The sequence below is a fragment of the Oncorhynchus mykiss genome, chromosome 31 (assembly GCF_013265735.2).
Source record: "Oncorhynchus mykiss isolate Arlee chromosome 31, USDA_OmykA_1.1, whole genome shotgun sequence".
NCBI lineage: Eukaryota > Metazoa > Chordata > Actinopteri > Salmoniformes > Salmonidae > Oncorhynchus > Oncorhynchus mykiss.
Genome location: NC_050571.1, coordinates 41027013 through 41046414, shown reverse-complemented (window position 1 = coordinate 41046414; position 19402 = coordinate 41027013). Strand labels below are relative to the sequence as shown.

The 19402-nt window shown below is 42.0% G+C and overlaps 1 protein-coding gene across 9 annotated transcripts in view; it reads left to right on the top strand.

The window, feature by feature from the left end:
• Positions 1–19347, top strand: part of ocrl (OCRL inositol polyphosphate-5-phosphatase) — a 40639-nt gene extending 21292 nt beyond the window's left edge. For 8 of the 9 annotated variants that reach the window (XM_036970382.1, XM_021584193.2, XM_036970381.1 and 5 more), the window contains 11 exons: positions 248–357; positions 981–1116; positions 1417–1527; positions 1913–2078; positions 2703–2938; positions 8168–8191; positions 14489–14608; positions 14850–14934; positions 15433–15560; positions 15767–15878; positions 16234–19347. In XM_036970382.1, the coding sequence (XP_036826277.1) occupies positions 248–357; positions 981–1116; positions 1417–1527; positions 1913–2078; positions 2703–2938; positions 8168–8191; positions 14489–14608; positions 14850–14934; positions 15433–15560; positions 15767–15878; positions 16234–16358 (1353 nt within the window). In that variant the 3' untranslated portion in view covers positions 16359–19347. The remainder of the gene's footprint in view (positions 1–247; positions 358–980; positions 1117–1416; positions 1528–1912; positions 2079–2702; positions 2939–8167; positions 8192–14488; positions 14609–14849; positions 14935–15432; positions 15561–15766; positions 15879–16233) is intronic. The other variant, XM_021584192.2, reaches the window with a different exon arrangement.
• Positions 19348–19402: the final 55 nt, after the last annotated feature.

Genomic DNA, 19402 nt, shown 5'->3' with positions numbered 1-19402 from the left:
TTCTGCACTGTGACAAATCAGTTACCAAAACAAAAAACGGCAACCTCAACGATAAGAGTGACACTAAATAAAAGTAAATGTTTTTTGGGTGGAGACTTCTATATTCTGCAATAACTTTGGTGTAATCCCTCCTCCTTCCCCTTTTTCTCTCTGGTTGTTTATGAGGGTTATAAATACAGGAGTTCCTCTGTCTGTCTCTGAATAACCTTTGTTGTTGGTATATTTCCCCTCCTTCCTCTGTGTGAAGCTGAATATCCAGAGACAGACCAGGCGAGCCTTCACAGACTTCATTGAGGGAGAGATCAATTTCATGCCCACATATAAGTATGATGCCAAGACGGACCGTTGGGACTCTAGGTAAATGTACCACTGATCCTGATTCCTTTCCCTCCAAGTACGTACTTACAGTATATAATACCCAGAGAGTTTGGTATTTTGAGCTGTAAACTATTACTCCCCCACCCAACAGAGTGCAAAGGAAATACCCTGTGTTGGATAGTCCTCATATGCCATAGCACCTTGATTATTCATGTTTATATGTAAGGTCAAATCTGAAAAGCCACCTTTCCAAACATTCTGTCCCAGTAATGAAACGAGTCCTTACTCAAATATAGACAGCTGTTTGAGGCAATGTTTTTTCAGTATTGAATAGGCATGGTAGGCCCCCCTAACTAGCTTTGTTCCCCTCCTGCCTAAAATAATTTGAAGAGACTCAGGAGGTTGCTTTGGGGGCCTTTGTGATTTACCAGGAAAAAAATTGAAGGTATCTAGGGAGACACTGGGTTGTGTGGCATGCAACTGAACATGTTTGGAAAACTTTTCAGCTGAAAGCAAAAATTACTGTTTCATATTGGATGTTGTCTATCACTGTTTCAATCCGCTGTCTTTCATTTAGTGCCCAAATGAACACGATCCTTGTGTGAGGTTAGCTGACATTGTGCCTCCTAACCACTGTCTCTCTGTCTGGGGTTCTCCTGCAGTGGTAAGTGTCGTGTCCCGGCGTGGTGCGACCGGATCCTGTGGAGGGGTAGTAACGTTAAGCAGCTCCACTACAGGAGCCACATGGAACTGAAGACCAGCGACCACAAGCCCGTCAGCTCCCTCTTCAGCGTAGGGGTAAGGATCATGGAGCCACTTACTCACTACATTGTCTGTCAGCATCTGGAAATCACATCTGACTGATTCAGGTCGAGGCAGTCAATGGAGACCTCACATTCACAATAAACACATATCTGCTAAGCCAAAGGAGTCCATTAAGTAAAATAGACATAAAAATCTTTTAACATACTATACAGCTTATTGAGAATCATAAATACATATAAATTGGCTTAAAATGTGTTTATTCTCGAATAGCGTGCTTAGTTATGCTATAATGAATGAATCGGTGTTGATGGAAAATGAATCTGTGTGTAACAGGTGAAGGTGGTGAACGAGGCACGCTACAAGAAGGTCTTTGAGGAGATTGTGCGCATGATGGACAGGATGGAGAACGAATTCCTCCCGTCTCTGTCACTGACCGACAGAGAGGTGAGTAGACAGAACATGCACACCTACAGAGCCATGACTCTCATCGTATTGATTTCCTGTCCAGCATGTCCTCCCCACTGACATGTTGTTTCAGATCAATAATTCTCTGTTTTTGTCAGTAAGCAAGGGACATGGTCGTTTTGAATTGAATCAGGGACTTGTGACAGGCAATTTTTTGGTCTGAATTTAAATCACTCAGAAAATTGATATAAGCCTGCCAAGATGCTTGAGTTACTTTGCACAGGTAGAATGGCATGGGCATCTATTTGTATTTTAAACAATCTGCTTTGCATAGATCAATCAAATATTATTGCACTCTGGCTTACTGTGTGTCTGTCCTCCTCCCAACATCTCTCTCTTTCTCTCTCTCCCTCTTCTCCCGTAGTTCACCTTTAAGGACGTCAAGTTCCGCCAGCTTCAGCGGGAGCGTTTTGTGATCTCCAACGACGGGCAGGTCCCCTGTCACTTTGCCTTCATTCCCAAGCTGAACGACTCCCAGTACTGCAAGAATTGGCTCCACGCCGAGCCCAGCGAAGGCTTCCTAGAGCCCAGTGAGTCCACTTCACTTTCAGCCATGGCACCTACCTTCCACAGTCAGTCACAGGCCCTGTCTGGTGGGGATACTTTCACAATGTATCCTTTACTCCTTCCTTGGTGGGATTTCACTGATCTAAGTGGATCTAAGGATTTACTGATCAATCGGTTTAATAATCTCCTAGAGGAGGGAGAAGGAAGGCCTGTCCAGATACGACCCCTAGCCCCTACTCCTTAAATACGCTTTTGATACTTATACAATATGTTGAAAGTCCTACCAAGCCTGTCAGAGGGCATGCTGCTACCATATTATTTATAGGCCTACCAATCAAATATTTTACCCTAGGGTCTAGGGGTTGTTTTGCAACTGGACCGAAGAATGCATTTGTATAGCATCTATACTCTGTCATAACCCATTGTGTGCATGTATCTTTTGTTCCCAGTGTGGCTATCCCTCTTCAGTTATCATACCACTAGAGCTTTGTTCTTGAGGCACCAAAACGAAAGAAAACCGATTGAAACAAGGATTTTGGCCTACCTGGATTTGTTCAATAAGAAAAGCCCACGTCCACTTTCCATTGCAGAATGTTTTCCATCCCAAACCCTAATGAACACTTACCCTCTTTGTCTCTCCCCACCAGACGAAACTTTAGAGATCTTCCTGGATGTGTATGTGAGCAAGGACTCGGTGACTCTGCTCAACTCAGGAGAGGACGCCATCGAGGATATTCTGGTGCTGCATCTGGACCGAGGCAAGGACTACTTCATCACCATCTCAGGCAACTACCTACCCAGCTGCTTCGGTACCTCACTGGAGACCCTGTGCCGCATGAAGAAGCCCATCCGGGAGATCCCCATCACCAAGCTCATCGACCTGGTGAGTGGGACTAGTTAACGTGATAGCAAGCAGGAAGGAATACTTTCGAAGTAGGTTAGGAGTGATGTATATATTGTTCTGTATTGAAGAGATGTTTTTTATATTATGTACACACACAGTACCAGTCAATAGTTCGGACACAACCACTCATTCAAGGGTTTTTCTTTATTTTTACTACTAGATCAAAACTATGAAATAACACATATGGAATCATGTAGTAACCAAATAAGTGTTCAACAAATCAAAATATATTTTAGGTTCTTCAATGTAGCCACCCTTTGCCTTGATGACAGCTTTGCGCACTCTTGGCATTCTCTCAACCAGCTTCATGAGGAATGCTTTTCCAACAGTCTTGAAGGAGTTCCCACATATGCCGAGCACTTGTTGGCTGTTTTTCCTTCACTCTGCGGTCCATCCCAAACCATCTCAATTGGGTTGAGGTCAGGTGATTGTGGAGGCCAGGTCATCTGATGCAGCACTCAATCACTCTCCTTCTTGGTCATATAGCTCTTACACAGCCCGGAGATGTGTTGGGTCATTGTCCTGTTGAAAAACAAATAATAGTCCCATTAAGCACAAACCAGATGAGATGGCGTATCGCTGCAGAGTGCTGTGGTAGCCATGCTGGTTAAGTGTGCCTTGAATTCTAAAAAAGCCAGACTTCGGTTTGCAACTACACATGGGGACAAAGATTGTACTTTTTGGAATATCCTCTGGTCTGATGAAACAAAAATAGAACTGTAATGGCCATCGTTACGTTTGGAGGAAAAAGGGGGAGGCTTTCAAGCCAAAGAACACCATCCCAACCGTGAAGCTTGGGGGTGGCAGCATCATGTTGTGGGGGTGCTTTGCTGCAGGAGGGACTGGTGCACTTCACAAAATTGATGGCATCACGGGGAGGAAAATTATGTGGATATATTGAAGCAACAGCTCAAGACATCAGTCAGGAAGTTAAAGCTTGGTCACAAATGGGTCTTCCAAATGGACAATGACCCCAAGCATACTTCCAAAGTTGTGGCAAAATGACTTAAGGACAACAAAGTCAAGGTATTAGAGTGGCCATCACAAAGCCCTGACCTCAATCTCATAGAACATTTGTGAGCAGAACTGAAAAAGCGTGTGCGAGCAAGGAGGTCTACAAACCTGACTCAGTTACAGCAGCTCTGCCAGGAGGAATGGACCAAAATTCACCCAACTTAGCAACCAAAAAGCTTCCACGGGAAGCATTTTCAGGAATTGTAAAACATTTAAACTCAGTTTATTTGGCTAAGGTGTATGTAAACTTCCAACTTCAACTGTAACTCTGGGTCTTCTATTCCTGTGCTGGTCTTCATGAGAGCCGGTTTCATCATAGCTCTTGATGGTTTTTGCGACTGCACTTGAAGAAACTTTCAAAGTTCTTGAAATGTTCCTCATTGACTGCCCTTCATGTCTTAAAGTAATGATGGACTGTTGTTTCTCTTTGCTTATTTGAGCTCTTCTTGCCATAACATGGACTTGGTCTTTCACCAAATAGGACTGTCTTCTGTATACCAGTCCTACCTTGTCACAACCCAAATGATTAGCTCAAACGTTTGAGAGAATGCCAAGAGTGTGCAAAGGTGACTACTTTTAAGAATCTCAAATGTTATATGACACTTTTTTATTACTACATGATTCCATATGTGTTATGTCATAGTTTTGATGTCCTCACTATTATTCTACAATGTAGAAAATAGTAAAAATAAAGAAAAACCCTTGAATAAGTAGGTGTGTCCAAACTTTTGACTGGTACTGTGTATATTTTTAAATATTGCTATTTTGTTTTCCCTTTATTTAACTAGCCATGTCAGTTAAGAACCAATTGTTATTTACAATGGTGGCCTACCAAAAGTCAAAAGGTCTCCTGCGGGGACTGGGGCTTGGATTAAAAATATAGGACAAAACACACATCACAAAGAGAGACACCACAGCACTACATAAAGAGAGACCTAAGATGACAACACAGCATAAACATAGTATTCATTGCCAGATTAGGTGAACTGTCAATGCAACAGCTTATTTTTTTATATACAGTACTTCAGTCTTTGAAGGAACTGAAGGCAGCAATGGCAGGAAGTTGTTTTTTCTTCGTGACACTTTTGGCAAAGAGATTCTGCTAAAGTTGTTTTCCCTAACCCTAAACCATCTAAACGGGTAAGACATGAAAAGCAGCCAACACTGCAGCAGGCCTCAAAGGTTGGTGTTGAAGAGCACATAGATTTGCTCTTGATCGTCCTCCATTGGCCCCCTCCCTTATTTGTTCAAAAAGCCGGTTCAGAAAGTGATATCTGGCAGGGACACATGAAGGCCTGTTTGTCCACTCCTTTAAGGGATTGTAAGAGTCTCCACTATGGCTGTTGCGGTGACCGTATTACCGCCACACCAGCGGTCATGAAGGCAGTCAAATTCCACGTGACTGTTTAGTCACGGTAATTAGGCTTCTCCAAGTTCTGATGCTGCTGATGGTCATTAATAGCCTACCAAACATGCTAACTGCTTGGTACTCAGCACTCTATTGTCCCTCGAATCCCTCTGACAATTCCAATGTAATTGAAAATTAAATCAAACACTTCATGAGACCTCATGTTGCGCAACATTTCTATTGGCTTCGCAATTGCATGAGAAAACAGTGATGGTCTCTACTAAAAAGAGGAGGATCCCATCAGCTTTCTATAGGCTAGGCCTACTATATTAATTTCTCAACTTTCATAATATTAAGCACATTGCTTATCTTTACAACAGGAGTATAGCCTACCTGGCTGGCATGAAAATGAACCACGGGAAAAGCGTCCTCCATTCGCTACTTAAGTGCATAGATGGCATGTATGTTTTCACACTGCCCCTATTTCAATACAGGTGCATGATAATGGTCCATTCTAAATCAAAACAAATTTCACACATATTATTTAGTAAATGTAAAGACGGGATTCAATTAAGAATAGTCTGATGGGTGACAATATTAGCCTGAATTATATATTATCACTTGTGAATTATGCCCAGCATAAGAAACAATGCCTTTAAAAAAATAAAAAAAAATGTCTAATCATAGTCGAACACCTCATGTAACCTAGCCCATAGTTTATATGTTTTGATAAGGTTTGTATCACAACTAAAGTCGCCAAATAACTTCTTAAAATGAAGCACATTAATCCGCTTTACAAGGGGTGTAGAGCCTAACTGGCGTACATAAGCAGCGCGTGAGTTTCAAGTTTGGGGAAGATAATTTTATAATAAAAGCATTACATGCATAATCACAATTGCGGTCACTTTTAATAATGGTGTTTTCCTGTTAACATTTGCACTTATAGCCTACTGCAATGTGCACATTGCTGCGCTTATAAAGTGAAGAAATAGCCTAATTTATCAACTTTGTAAGCTAAATGTTCTGCTCTATTTTGTCAGCCAAAATTGCAAGAAAAAGGTTTTTGGATATTAGTGGTTGTATTAATTTGGGATCTATCAACTGTTCCAGACTGTTTTGAAATATTTATTTCTCGCACAGAATAGGTTGACTATTGTACTATGGGGGATAGTAGATTGACATAGGCTAGTGCTTTTGCTGTTCGGTAGGCCTACACATCTTGTTTGCTGATGAAAAGTCAATGTGGACAGTTCTTCCAATATCTTTAATATGCACCTCGGAATTTGATAAGGACGTGCGCAGTTGCATCCCAGATGTCCGTCTTCACTTGTAGCCTGTGAGAAAGACCCGATCACGTGATGGAGAGCCATGTGAGTAAGAGGTGCTTCGGAGCGCACAGGACTCCGGGAGAAGGGCACAACAGCCACTGGCCGCAAAAGGCATGGATTTTTTTAGGGCACATTACGGCCACACGAAGGGGAGGCCGCCGTGAAATTCAAGGCATTTTCAAGTGCTTGTCAAATTGTGAATGAGATACTGATGAAGTGTGTACAGCCTGCACAAAAAAACTAAGCAGAGTTCATGCCTTTTCAAGCAACTTTTTTCAAATCATCATTAGTCTCATCATGCAGCCTTACAATGTATTAAAAATCAAAACATATAGCCCAACGTTTGTAGAACAACTAAAGTCGCATAAATAACTCTAAATTAAGCATATAGGAGTACCTATTTCTTTGTTAACCGCTCAATACAGAATAGCCGCACACCCTCAAATCGTTTCTATTTTATTCAGCTTTGTTCAATTGTATTCTTCATAATATAAAATAATGCCATGGAATTCTAAGCAATTGTGGTCTACTAAATGAACTAGTGTAGCCCAAATCCATTTGGCATAGCCAGATCAGGACCTAACATAAAGACAACTCAGAGTATGCTATTCTGTTCCTTTGAAATAGACTGTATTTTCTTTTTTATCATGCTTCTTTAAAATAAATAATGGATTTATTGTGAAGGTGTAGGCTATATTACATGTATTTTTTAGCCTTTTAAATTGTAGATGTTCCAAAGGTCTGCATGTGGAAGCTACATGTTTATTTTAATTAACGGTCAATTGCCATGAGACCAACAGTTATTTGCTTGACATCACCGGCTGACAAAATTTAGTGACCGCCACAGCCCTAATCTCCACAGTCTGTCGAGTGCAGCGAGAATGTTTCAACCTGTGCCATTGTTTAGAATCTCCAAGGGAATAAGGAAGTGGCACATGGTGTGTACAAATGTCAGAAGGGCTTTCCTGAAATGCTGGGATCATTGACTAAAAGTCTAGGGATAGCCTGCCCATGCATTTCTATCTATATCCACCTTGGCCACTAGTGTTAGATTAGTATGTTATGTTTATATGATCCATTGGTATTTCAAATGATCTCTTGCTTCCACTGTTACTTTTCTACTGTCATTCCTTGCATGGATTACTTTTGGGTGAAATCATTCATTTTTAAAGGTACAATCTGTAACTTCTTAAACCCCTGTAATGCTCAAGGAGTCAATGCTCAAACAAAAACACACACAAAACAAAACTCAATTTAGGCCAATCAGTGCTCGATACACTCTCAAAGACCCTTTCCCCCAATCCTGCCGGCCTGGGACAATACTTAAAAAAAACAGAAAGTAACCTACAGATTGCACCTTTCAAACAGCATGTCATTATCTTACTCCCTTACTCCTCTGTGGTTACGCTTTATGTCCTATCTACAGTATCTTCTCTGTTCTCTATTTCTCTTTCCTCATTGCGTTGATCATTCCTTTCCAACTCTTCACTGCTGTGCTGGTGGCTGCTGGGTGCTCAGGGAGAGGACAGCTACATGGAAAAGGTAAAGTCAACATGGTGTGCCCATTTATAGAAATATATAATGATTAGAATCCTTCTATTTCTATGGTGTCCCACTATGGGACTGTCCACTAACACCGAACCCAAACAGTGTTTTGTGCTCCATCGTGCATACATGTATTTTGTCCCCCTACACCGAACGCGATCACGACACACAGGTTAAAATATCAAAACAAACTCTGAACCTATTGCATTAATTTTTGGACATGTCGAAAAGCATTAAACATTTATGGCAGTTTTAGCTTGCACTTGCTAGCGAATTTTTCCTATTTAGCTAGCTTGCTGTTGCTAGCTAATTTGTCCTGGGATATAAACATTGAGTTGTTATTTTACCTGAAATGCACAAGGTCTTCTACTCTGACAATTAATCCACACATAAAATGGTCAACTGAATCGTTTATAGTCATCTCTCCTCCTTCCAAGCTTTTTCATCTTTGAACTTATATGGTGATTGGCATCTAAACTTTCATAGTTTTACTACGACGACCGACAACACAGTTCGTCTTTCAATCACCCACTTGGGTATAACCAATGAGGAGATGGCACGTGGGTACCTGCTTCTATAAACCAATGAGGAGATGGGAGAGGCAGGACGATCTGCGTCAGAAATAGAACTGACTTCTATTTTAGCCCATGGCAACGCAGACACAAGCAGTGTGGGTGCAATAATTGAATAACATAGATTTCTACATTTATTTTGCAACGCTCGCTCATGCGATGCGAGCTGTGTAGTCAGGGTATAAGGCTAGTCTGTTGCCCCGCTGTTGGTCAGCGGAATAGGCAACCCAGGTTCTAGTCTAGTAATGTTGCTTTCTAGATTTGACATAAAAACACCTTAGATTAACCAAATATACAGTACTTCATGTTCTGAATTAGGGAAGGACATTGGTTCAGACAGGACCATGATCAAATATTCTGTTTTGGGATCCAATACTAAAGGCTTAATTACTACAGCTCTAGACGCAGGGGTTGCATGTCCGTCTCTGCCATAGCAGTACTAGCTGTAAGTGCTGAGCATTTAGTTGAATTGTGGTATTTTTTCGTTTTTTAAAACAACTCATTGACTGTTGTTGGTTCAATTATTTTAATTCCTTTTTTGCTGTGGGCGCCATGTGCAGGTTCTCTAGAGAGAAATCCGATCAAGCCCCAACTGCGTGATATATATATATATAGTAGGGCGTTTTAGTTTCCAGCAGGCCAATATTCTGTTTTGTCAGACAGCATAGGCAGCTGCTCTATAGAGATGATCACTTGAAATGAAATAATAAAGTCATCAACTAGGCCAAAAACAAATGTAATATACACAACTGAAATATTAGATTGAAGTAATGTGAATAAATTGTGGTTAATAAGTGATAAGCAGTAATGGGCAGTCACTACCATCATGGGACTTTTTACTCTCTGTTACAGCATTCAACCCACATAATGCGTATTGCATTTAATGTCTACAAAAATATTTGAAATCGCAAAAAAAAAAAAAAAAAAAAAATATATATATATATATATATATATACAATCGACCTAAATACCTAATCTCTCAGCACTACTAGCTGTACTAGTCTTCAATCTGAGATATTGGTGGCCCGCATAAGACCGTCATGAAATGTGCATATTATATGCTTTAAATATTTCAAATTATTGTTTAAAAAACAAACATTTTCTCTAAGCTTTATTGTACAGTTAAATGTAAAATACAATGCATTTCAAACAGTCAGCAATAATCTAATGAATTCAGGGCGTGTGAAATTAGGCTTAAAGCCCCACTGATAATGTAATTATTTATTCTAAATAGTTTATCCTGCTTTTTTGCCAACAACTCTGATTTGGCTTTCAAGTCTATGAAAATGCCCTCGTTATACATTTAACCAGAACCATTCATAATGCACATTCACTAATAATGACCAACTTATTGTAGCAGGCATTAGAGAAAATGAACACAGGTCTCCACAGCAATCTCTCAAGCACAATCCCACATGCTAGTGAGTAGCCAGCTAATCTTTATATTTCAAGTTTGGCCAACTTGGATATGTTTTGTAGCTAACACGGCAGAACAGTTGAATTGTTATGAAGACTACCTTCTATGCGTCTCCAACTGTTTGAACAGCATGCCAGCCTCTTCACTTTGTTCAGATGTTGAAATCAAGTAACCTACCGTATTTCTCCGAATGATAATAAGTGGCCAATTCCTAATATAGCTGTGTTTTATGCTTATTGCACATTTTATAAAAGACTAGACAGCTGAGTTGTTGAGACATATAAAGGATATTGTTAGACAGGTTAACTTCTACTATTACAGTAAAATGTCTCAATGTGTTTGGGTGACCGATTCTGTTGGACCAAACCTCAAATGCAAACCGAGAGGAAGAAGTGATCTCTCAACTTTGTTGGTGTTAGTTTCAGGGGCTTGTGTGTGTGAACAGAGGAAGAGGCGAAGCGAGAGGTTTTGCTCTCGTTAAAATCTGTCCAATGCGTTTCTATGGGCTTATTTTGGACCTAAGCTTGTCGCCTGGCTTCCCGCCTTTGGGACAACGACTCCTATTGTTAGGCTGGAGTCATGAGCATCTTGTCATTATATTCAGATCTCTAGTGTAAATGGTAAGGTGCAAAGAAGGAGCGATACAGGCATTTAGAATATCGCGCAAAAACATTAATTTGATTAATTCAAATGTATTCGATATATCGCCCAGCCCTACAAGAGAGGAGTCTGGTTTTCACACTTGCGTGCGTGTGTGATCATAGAAGTGACACCACATGTACCACTGCAGTACACTCGCATCACAACTGTCCCTCCACACACACATACAGTCCTTTTTCCGCACACCCAAGCTCATTTCACAGCAGGTCACCCTACAGTGCACAGGCCTTCACACACATGATTAAGGCTAATGAGAGTTTAGGGAGAAGCAGAGGGGGCCTGTGCTCAGTTAAGCAGAATCAACTTCACCCATATAAAGCCTGATGTTAATCCCATCTTCACCTTCCGTATCTGAGCAGCTCACCGGCCAGTGAAACTGAATCACTGCATGGCTAAACCCACTACAGATAGCACCATAAATATGTAACTGCCAAAATAAAGGAAACACCAACAGTGTTTTAATAGGGCGTTGGGCCCTACTGCAAGCCACCAGAACAACTTCAATGCGCCTTGGCATCTATTCTACAAGTGTCTGGAACCCTATTGGAGGGATTCAACACCATTATTCTACAATAAATTCCAAAATTGGTGGAAAACGATGTCTGTTGCCACTCCAGAATCTCCAGTAAGTGTTCAATTGAGTTGGGATCTGGTGACTGAGAGACACACACACACACACACACACACACATATCCTTTAAACCCCCTATGCTCCTTTTGAGACCCCTCTTCAAAGTCACTGAGATCCTTCTTCTAACCATGGTAGGCAAAATAATGTGCAACTTGGCATTTTATACATGACCCTAAGCATGATGGGATGTTAGTTGCTAATTAACTCAGGAACTACCAGTAGTGGTGCGTGGGATAAATCACTGGTCAAGCCAAGACGGTAATAAAAGCTGTATTACAACCTATGTTATGATAATTGCATTGCGTGCTTTATAACCCATTCATTCATACGCCACTGTGATATACAGTAGAATAAGACCGAGACAACAAAAAGACAAGTCGCACAGAGGTGGAATAAATTCAACTACACATTCGTTTGTTTCATGACAAAACTGGAAAGCAACATCTGTCCGGTGAAGTCCACAAAGCAAATATTAGATGTAACAGACAGTTAAATGACCTGCAGCATGGTCCAGCAAGTTAATGTTTCCTACAGTTTACTGAACAACTACTGATTTAGAACCATGGAGTTACTGCAGGTCAGCACAAAGCCTCTGCTATTCCAGCACCATTTACACTTAAAGATCATCAAATCAACTAGGCTTTAATACAGTGAAAACTAACTTAGATACCAAAAACTATTTATTCCAATCAATGTTGCGAAATGTAATGTGGCTGTCCATGGAACTGATTTCTGTGTGTTTTATTTGTGTGTGTGCGCACGCCCAAGTAAAACATTTTTTGAACTCACCCTACTTGTAGACTAGTTGAACGCCAATGCCATCCTCTTTCATGTTGGCAAAATGGTCTATGGATTTTAGTTTTTGTTGTCATAGGCTACCTAGCTAAAAATGCTTGCTAGCCTAACTTCCTCGCATAGGCAACAATGGACCAGCTAAGTTAGCCAGCTAGTTAACGTGTTATGGTGGGCCAGCAGCATACTGCCCTGCTTCCCACTTCTGGCTTGCTTTTGAAGCTAAGCAGGGTTGGCCCTGGTCGGTCACTAGATGGGAGACCAGATGCTGCTGGAAGTGGTGTGGGAAGGCCATTAAGAGGCACTCTTTCCTCTGGTCTAAAATAACATCCCAATGCCCCAGGGCAGTGGTTGTGGACATTACCCTGTGTAGGGTGCTCTCTTTCGGATGGGACTTTAAATGGGTTTCCTGACTCTCTGTGGTCACTAAAGGTCCCATGGCACTTATCGTAAGAGTAGGGGTGTGAACCCCGGTTTCCTGGCTAAATTCCCAATATGGCCCTCATACCATCATGGCCACCTAATAATCCCTCCAATTTTTTTAGAAGTTATTATTTATTTTTTTGTTTCCTGACCTCAAAATTGGTCTTCTGATGTGGTTTAAGCATTTTTGTGAATTTAGAACTTCCAGTTTTTAGTTTTTTGATAGTGTGATTTTGAGAGTGAAAACCAGAAACCTAGAAAAATAAAACAGAATTTACCAAAATATAAAAAGGGCTCTTGAACTGTGGAGTGACTTAAAAATCCCTAACAAAAACACCCTTTTTGAGATTGCGCCGTTATTGAAGTCGTTTTTGGTGACGAGGGGTGTTTGTACAAAACAAAGTCATCAGCGATTGGATCGTCTCTATCCAATCTTAGTATCAGATCCAATGAGGAATTGTCAAACTGCCGGTTGACCCATGTGTCTCTGGCCCAACCCATCGGTGTCTGTACCAATAAGATGGCCCCGAATGTGTTCGCATTCGGTAAAGGGTTGGGTAGGTACTCCGATCCAGACTAATTACGGTGAAGAAACTAACGTCCGTGGCGTAGCGTTTGGATGGAGCAAGGAGTCTGGGTAGCCCGGGAAATAGGGTATTAGCTCAGCCCTCAAATGAAATATAACATTTAAGTAATGTGAGCATCATCTGCTTTCCCAGGCCAGTGTTCTTTTCATTCAGGCCAGTAGCTTTCAGTTGTCACTGACCAGAATGTCGAGCCCTGCAATGGCATGTTACTTTAAAAGATGGCTCCTCTTTTAGCCTGGTTCTATGGAATGAAGGTACATTATGGGACACTGGTGAGGTAAAGATATTGGTGCGACCAAATCAAGTGCTGGTGCCATCAACTGAAAAAATTGGTAGCACCAGTGGAAAAAGCCCCCCCCCCCCCCCCCCCCCCCCCCCAAATCAACATCCAGGGCCTGATGTATTTGAGTTCTGTAAAAGCCTTTATTTCTGGTCATCTAACCATAGCCTAGGCTACATCTCTTGTAGAAGCTGCACTCCTAGACACTTAACAGTAACACTTTGAGAGGCTCTCTAGCTCTCGATGTTGTATATGGCTCTGCAGGCTATCACTGTGTCCCATTCGTGTGTGTGTGTGTGTGACCCCCCATTGCCAGTGGTTATTTTTGGCCCGACTCTCCCTAGTTCTCAGGGATCCATTTGCAGCTAGACACAAAACAACGTGATCCGCTTCCAGTCAGATGGCTCTCCTGCAAGCCGACCCGACATCCAACCCTTGCGTTAATCCGCTCTATGTTCCCAATACCTATAATGACAGGCAATGTGCCATGTGGAATCATCTTTGGAATGGAATCAACATTTTGATAAATGGGATACTTTTAAAAAGGATGAATCTAACCAAATCCTCCCTAGGGAATTAAGCAGTTCATAAGTTTATGACTCGACCGGGTAAAGCTGGTTTCAGTCACATTACTAACAGAGACTTTGTGTCAGAATCTGGTATGCTTATGCTCTGACGACAGTCTTTTTTTGACCGAAAGTTGCGCTGAAATGCCAACTATTTTCTTCAGTATACTGTGGTTGTGTGTGTTGTCATTATGGTATAGTATGCCATTGACATGCTGTGGTTGTGTGTATTCTCTGTCTAGTATTTATGTTTCTGACATCTTGTGGTGTTCTCTCAGTATATTATCTATGTTTCTGACATCTTATGGTGTTCTCTCAGTATAGTATCTATGTTTCTGACATCTTGTGGTTGTGTGTGTTACTTCAGGAGAAGTCCAAGATGAGCTTCCTTATGGTGGACAGTGCTGGCACGGAGGACAAGCCTTTAAAAATCCCCAAGGAGGTGTGGCTGCTGGTGAACCACCTCTTTACCAAGTCCTGCCAACAGGTGAGAGGATAGTAAGGGATTCCGTCTGGAATCCAAACGGAATATCGCTCCATTTCACTATTGTCACGTCAATGATTCTGTTTGGACGGAGCGAAACAGCACAACATTTTGTTTTTCTATTCAAGGCTAACCTTTCCAAGCACTATTCTAGACTTAGCGTCTCAACCTCTAAATTGTCTTCTAACCTACCCTTATTCCAAGGACAAACAAAATGGCTGTAAACTCCTTACCATTATTCCAGGAGGACCTGTTCCAGACTCCGGGCCTGCAGGAGGAGCTGCAGAGTATCATTGACTGCCTAGACACCAGCATTCCTGACTCCATCCGTATCCTTTGCTCATATGTCCCAAGTCATTCCAAACCCTTTGGCCCAGATCCACTAGTAGGCCCAGCCCTGTAACGGGAGACTGTGACTGAGATGCCACACAGCTATATGGGTCACTGTGATAAAGCGGCTGCTATACACCGACTGCTGCCAAGGTGCATGGGGTGGTAGTATTAGGAGGTGCTACATTCACGACATATGCTACGTAGATTTGCCATGTGGATGAAAAATGATGTGTGTGGTTTTTATGGTGTGCAATTCTCCCTATCATCAGTGTTCCTGCCCGTACGTGCGCTGTGCTCGCACACACACACACAACCAGTGTGTTTGAGAGGATCAGTTTGAGCAAGGAGAGGCACAAGATTTCTATTCTTCATCACATAATGGGTAACCATTTCGAGGGTGATTCTGCACAGTATGACAGCAATGTGGTTCAAACACGCACACCGACCCTCGGGCCCCAAATCTGTGTGTTATTCCCCGACTGTGTGTGTGTCAGCTGGTTGTAACCACTCTGTGGCCGAGGCCCTGCTGATATTTCTGGAAGCTCTGCCCGAGCCAGTGGTGTGTTACGAGCTCTACCAGCGCAGCCTGGACTGCTCCCACGACAGCCGCCTCTGCAAACAGGTGCATTGTGTACATATTTCCACATAAAAATGTATGTGTTTGATACCATATGAATCGTAATGGATACAAGTAGGAGTCATTGACTTCTATTGAATCGTTAAAAGCTCATATGGTCATTGCACACCATGAGACATAGTTTGTCATCTATGTTCTAGAAGGGTCTGGTTGGGGTTCTCATTTGTCTTTTCTCTGGGCTGTTTTGACAGTTGATCTCCCAGCTGCCCCGGGCTCACCGCAACGTGTTCCGCTACCTGATGGCCTTCCTCAAGGAGCTGCTGAAATACGCCCACAACAACAACCTCACTGCCAACCTCATAGGTCAGTTCCCCATGGCCACATTCTCTCACATTCGCTTTCTGAGGTTGAGTTCACTAGGGTTCAATGTAGGAAAACATTTGACAACAGAATGCAAATATCAGTGTTCTTATTGGACATGTTCAGGTAGAGTAGTTTGTCCCCACTTGACTCAATTTCAACATGTATCCTCTCTACTGAACACAACCCAGATTCAGGGTCAATACCACTTCAATTCTGGAAATTAAATACTCAAGTTTAGAATTGAAAGAAAATATTCAGGAACTGGAATTCACTGAATTGAAAGGAAACGGATCCAAACTCCTGTTTCTAACATCTTCCTCTACCTCTCTCTCTCCTCCACTGTGCCCCATGCCAGCTACCCTCTTTGCCAGCTTGCTCATCCGGCCCCCGCCCAAAATGGTGGGCCGACAGACCCCGCAGGACCGACAGAGAGCCGTCCTCTTCATGCTGGGCTTCCTCACGGGAGTGGACGACGAGTGAGGGGTTAAGAGTCAGGGGTTAGGGCTCAGACATCCTCCAGGCTGGACCTTTTGATAACTGTTATAAGAGTGGAGTTTTGGTGCACACAAGGCGTGTGTGTGGGGGACCATGGTGTGACTCCCCTGACGTCCCCTGGCCCTTAGGGGAAGTGTGTTGGATCCTGTGGTGGGAGAACAAACAGTGTAGTTATATGGGACCCTCTCTTTTATCACAGGCTCTTACCAATTGCCCCAGCCTTTGTTGTTCTGTGCTTCAGTCACTCACATCCATCACCATAGTTTTCACTTCTGATCATAGTGTAGCTGCAGATTAGGTGTCGGTAGCTTGGAGTGACAGTGAACTGACTGATGCCTCTCTGCACTTTTTTCTGTACCAGAAGACCTGTATGCCCTGTCTATGGATCCACCCCCCCCCCCCCCCCCCCCCCCCAGGCAACCCCCAAGACCCCCAAGACCCCCATGCTTCATATAACATGTTCCATGCCAAAATGACTACCTATACCTTATCTGAACTCTGAATGAAAATACAATATGTATGTGTGTAATGTATTATGTATGTATGTACGTACGAACCCATAGATACTAAGATAATGATGATCCGTTAGTCCATGACACTAAAGATGGACCACACAGGTGGTCGTCCAGAAGATTTGAATTGCAGCTATCCGATGGATACTACTCTCGGGGTGAACTATTCAAAACCATCAGTAGACAGTGATATTGGGCACAAAATACTTCTAGTGAACACAGAGAGACTGAGTGAGTCCTTTCTTGTTTGGAAAAATCTGATAAAGGAAGATTTTTCTGTTGTTACAAGACAATGGGGAGAAGTCCCGTCTGGGTTCTGTGATGTTGGGAGATGTTAGAACGATCAGTGGGCTGTCCTTTAAACCAATGTTATTTATTCTCTCTTTTTTTCTTACATTACTCTTTTTTTCACCATCTTCTATAGTTTATTTCACCTTCATAATTGTTTTAAAAGACCACATTTTGTGTATTATTTAACTGCCCGTGGTTGTTCAAACCCACCTTTTTGCTTCTGTCGTTCAATATTAGTGAGAGTACATTGCAACTCTGAACCCGTCACACTAACTTCACAATAGAGTGATCAGTCATCATGCCTGCATTTATTTGCCATTTTTATAGGCCAGTTTTTCAGACCCAGAGATGAACATTCTCTATTGAGCATGCTTTTTTTTTAGTTCAAGAGTAGGCTTTTAATATGAGTCCCAGAAACCAGTCCTACAGAACCTCAGAGAGAAAACACCTCTACGGTATCGGTGTCTTTTAACTGTTGTAAATAGTCCTCCTGTCCCCATTGTCCACGATGTTTGACTCTGCTGTCAACTCTTACTATGCTGGTGCAAACTATGTGTTCTTGTTTTCAAAAATGTATGTGCAGGTGGTACAGTCGTTTTTTAATGTCTGCCATGTCCTCATTTAGTTTTTTCTGTCTTTGCTTCAGCCTCACTATCTGCCTTCATGCCAATTTAGAGCGTCATTGTTTTGGTCTTGTGTGCTAATGCAAGGGTATTTTTTGTCACTTTGTCTCCCGCAGTATATTCAGACAATATAATGTCCTGTTTTGCTGTCTGTGTGTCCCAAATAGCCGCCTATTCCCTTTATAGTGCTCCACTTTAGACCAGAGCTCTGATCCAAAGCACTGCATTATATAAGGGTGCCATTTCGGAAAAACAGTTTTTTTCAGTCACTAAGTATTTTTTACAGTGCAGGTTGAACAGGATTTAGTTGTTCATTACACCCTGAGAAACAAAATTGTGTCTGGAAAACAGTTATCCTTTCTGGGCCACAAAGGAAATGTTTTTCCCCAAACGCTGTCGTGGATCGTGTTATGGTTATGAAATGGGGAACTCCAATGCTGTGGAATTTCAACAGTGTTTCCTCCCTGTGTTTGACACTGTCTAGTCATTTTAGAAGTTATATGTCAAAATTTCTCCTGGCCGGCACTTTACAGGCCGGTTATGTGACACGGTTGGTATATGACGCCCGTTTCCACAGGAACTGTTGCCCTGGCGTAAGTCTCCAGTCAACTAATCATGCCAGAAAAGCCTGTTGCTTAGTCAACAGACACTTCAAGACTAGCCTGGTTCCGTACACTGTATGTGGTGTAGCCAACCCCTCTATTGTTGTCATTCCATGCTAAGGTATGACATCGAGTATTGATTTGCCTACTACAGGTCCAGGCTAATGAATACATTTCAAACAGTGTTTCAATGGGTTAAATAACATTATAGCTAACACACCGACAGTCTTGCCAGAAAAGCCTGTACTTCGTCATCTCGTTTAACAGGCATTGCTAAACCAGAAAATGCGTTCTGAGACGGAAGCCTTTGTTTCAGTGTGTTACATAATCTTATAGCTATAACACTGATAGAAACCGGTAAGTGCTTTGATTAACGAACTATGTCAGTGTTAGCTCTTTACCTGACATGAGTTTGAGTGGAGTGGGCCTTGTGTACATTTCTGTGCCTCGCTGCAATCATCCCAGACAGTATATTTCTAAAATGGGCCAGGCATGTCTTTTAGCGTTCCTCAGAGTTGTCATAGACTTAAACGCTTTGCTTAGTTTGGCCGAACCATGGCTGGCCCTGGATGGATTTGTCCTTCCGGTTGTCTCTGAGTCAAAAGAGGAGGAACAGGAAATCTGGTCTTTTCATCTCATTCACAACACAAAGCTTTTACATCAGAAATAAGGTCAACCCAAGCTGAGGAGAGATAGCCAGGACTGAATAGTCATATTTGGGAGAGAAATCCACATTCATGTTTCCTTATTCCTCTTCATCTGGCGCCTGTCTGTGTATTCATGTGTTGGCTTATGCGCTCTGCTCCTCTTCATGCCTCAAGTTTCGTAATGGTCTGTCTAGTAATAATGCTACATATGCAAAGGAAGACTTGCACAACTGTTTTCAATGTATATTTTGTGTGGTACTTTTAATTTATTTAACGGAAATAAAATAGTGTACAAAAAACATCCTTTGTTTGAACTTTTTTTCCTACGAAATACCCAATTGTTCACATATGATA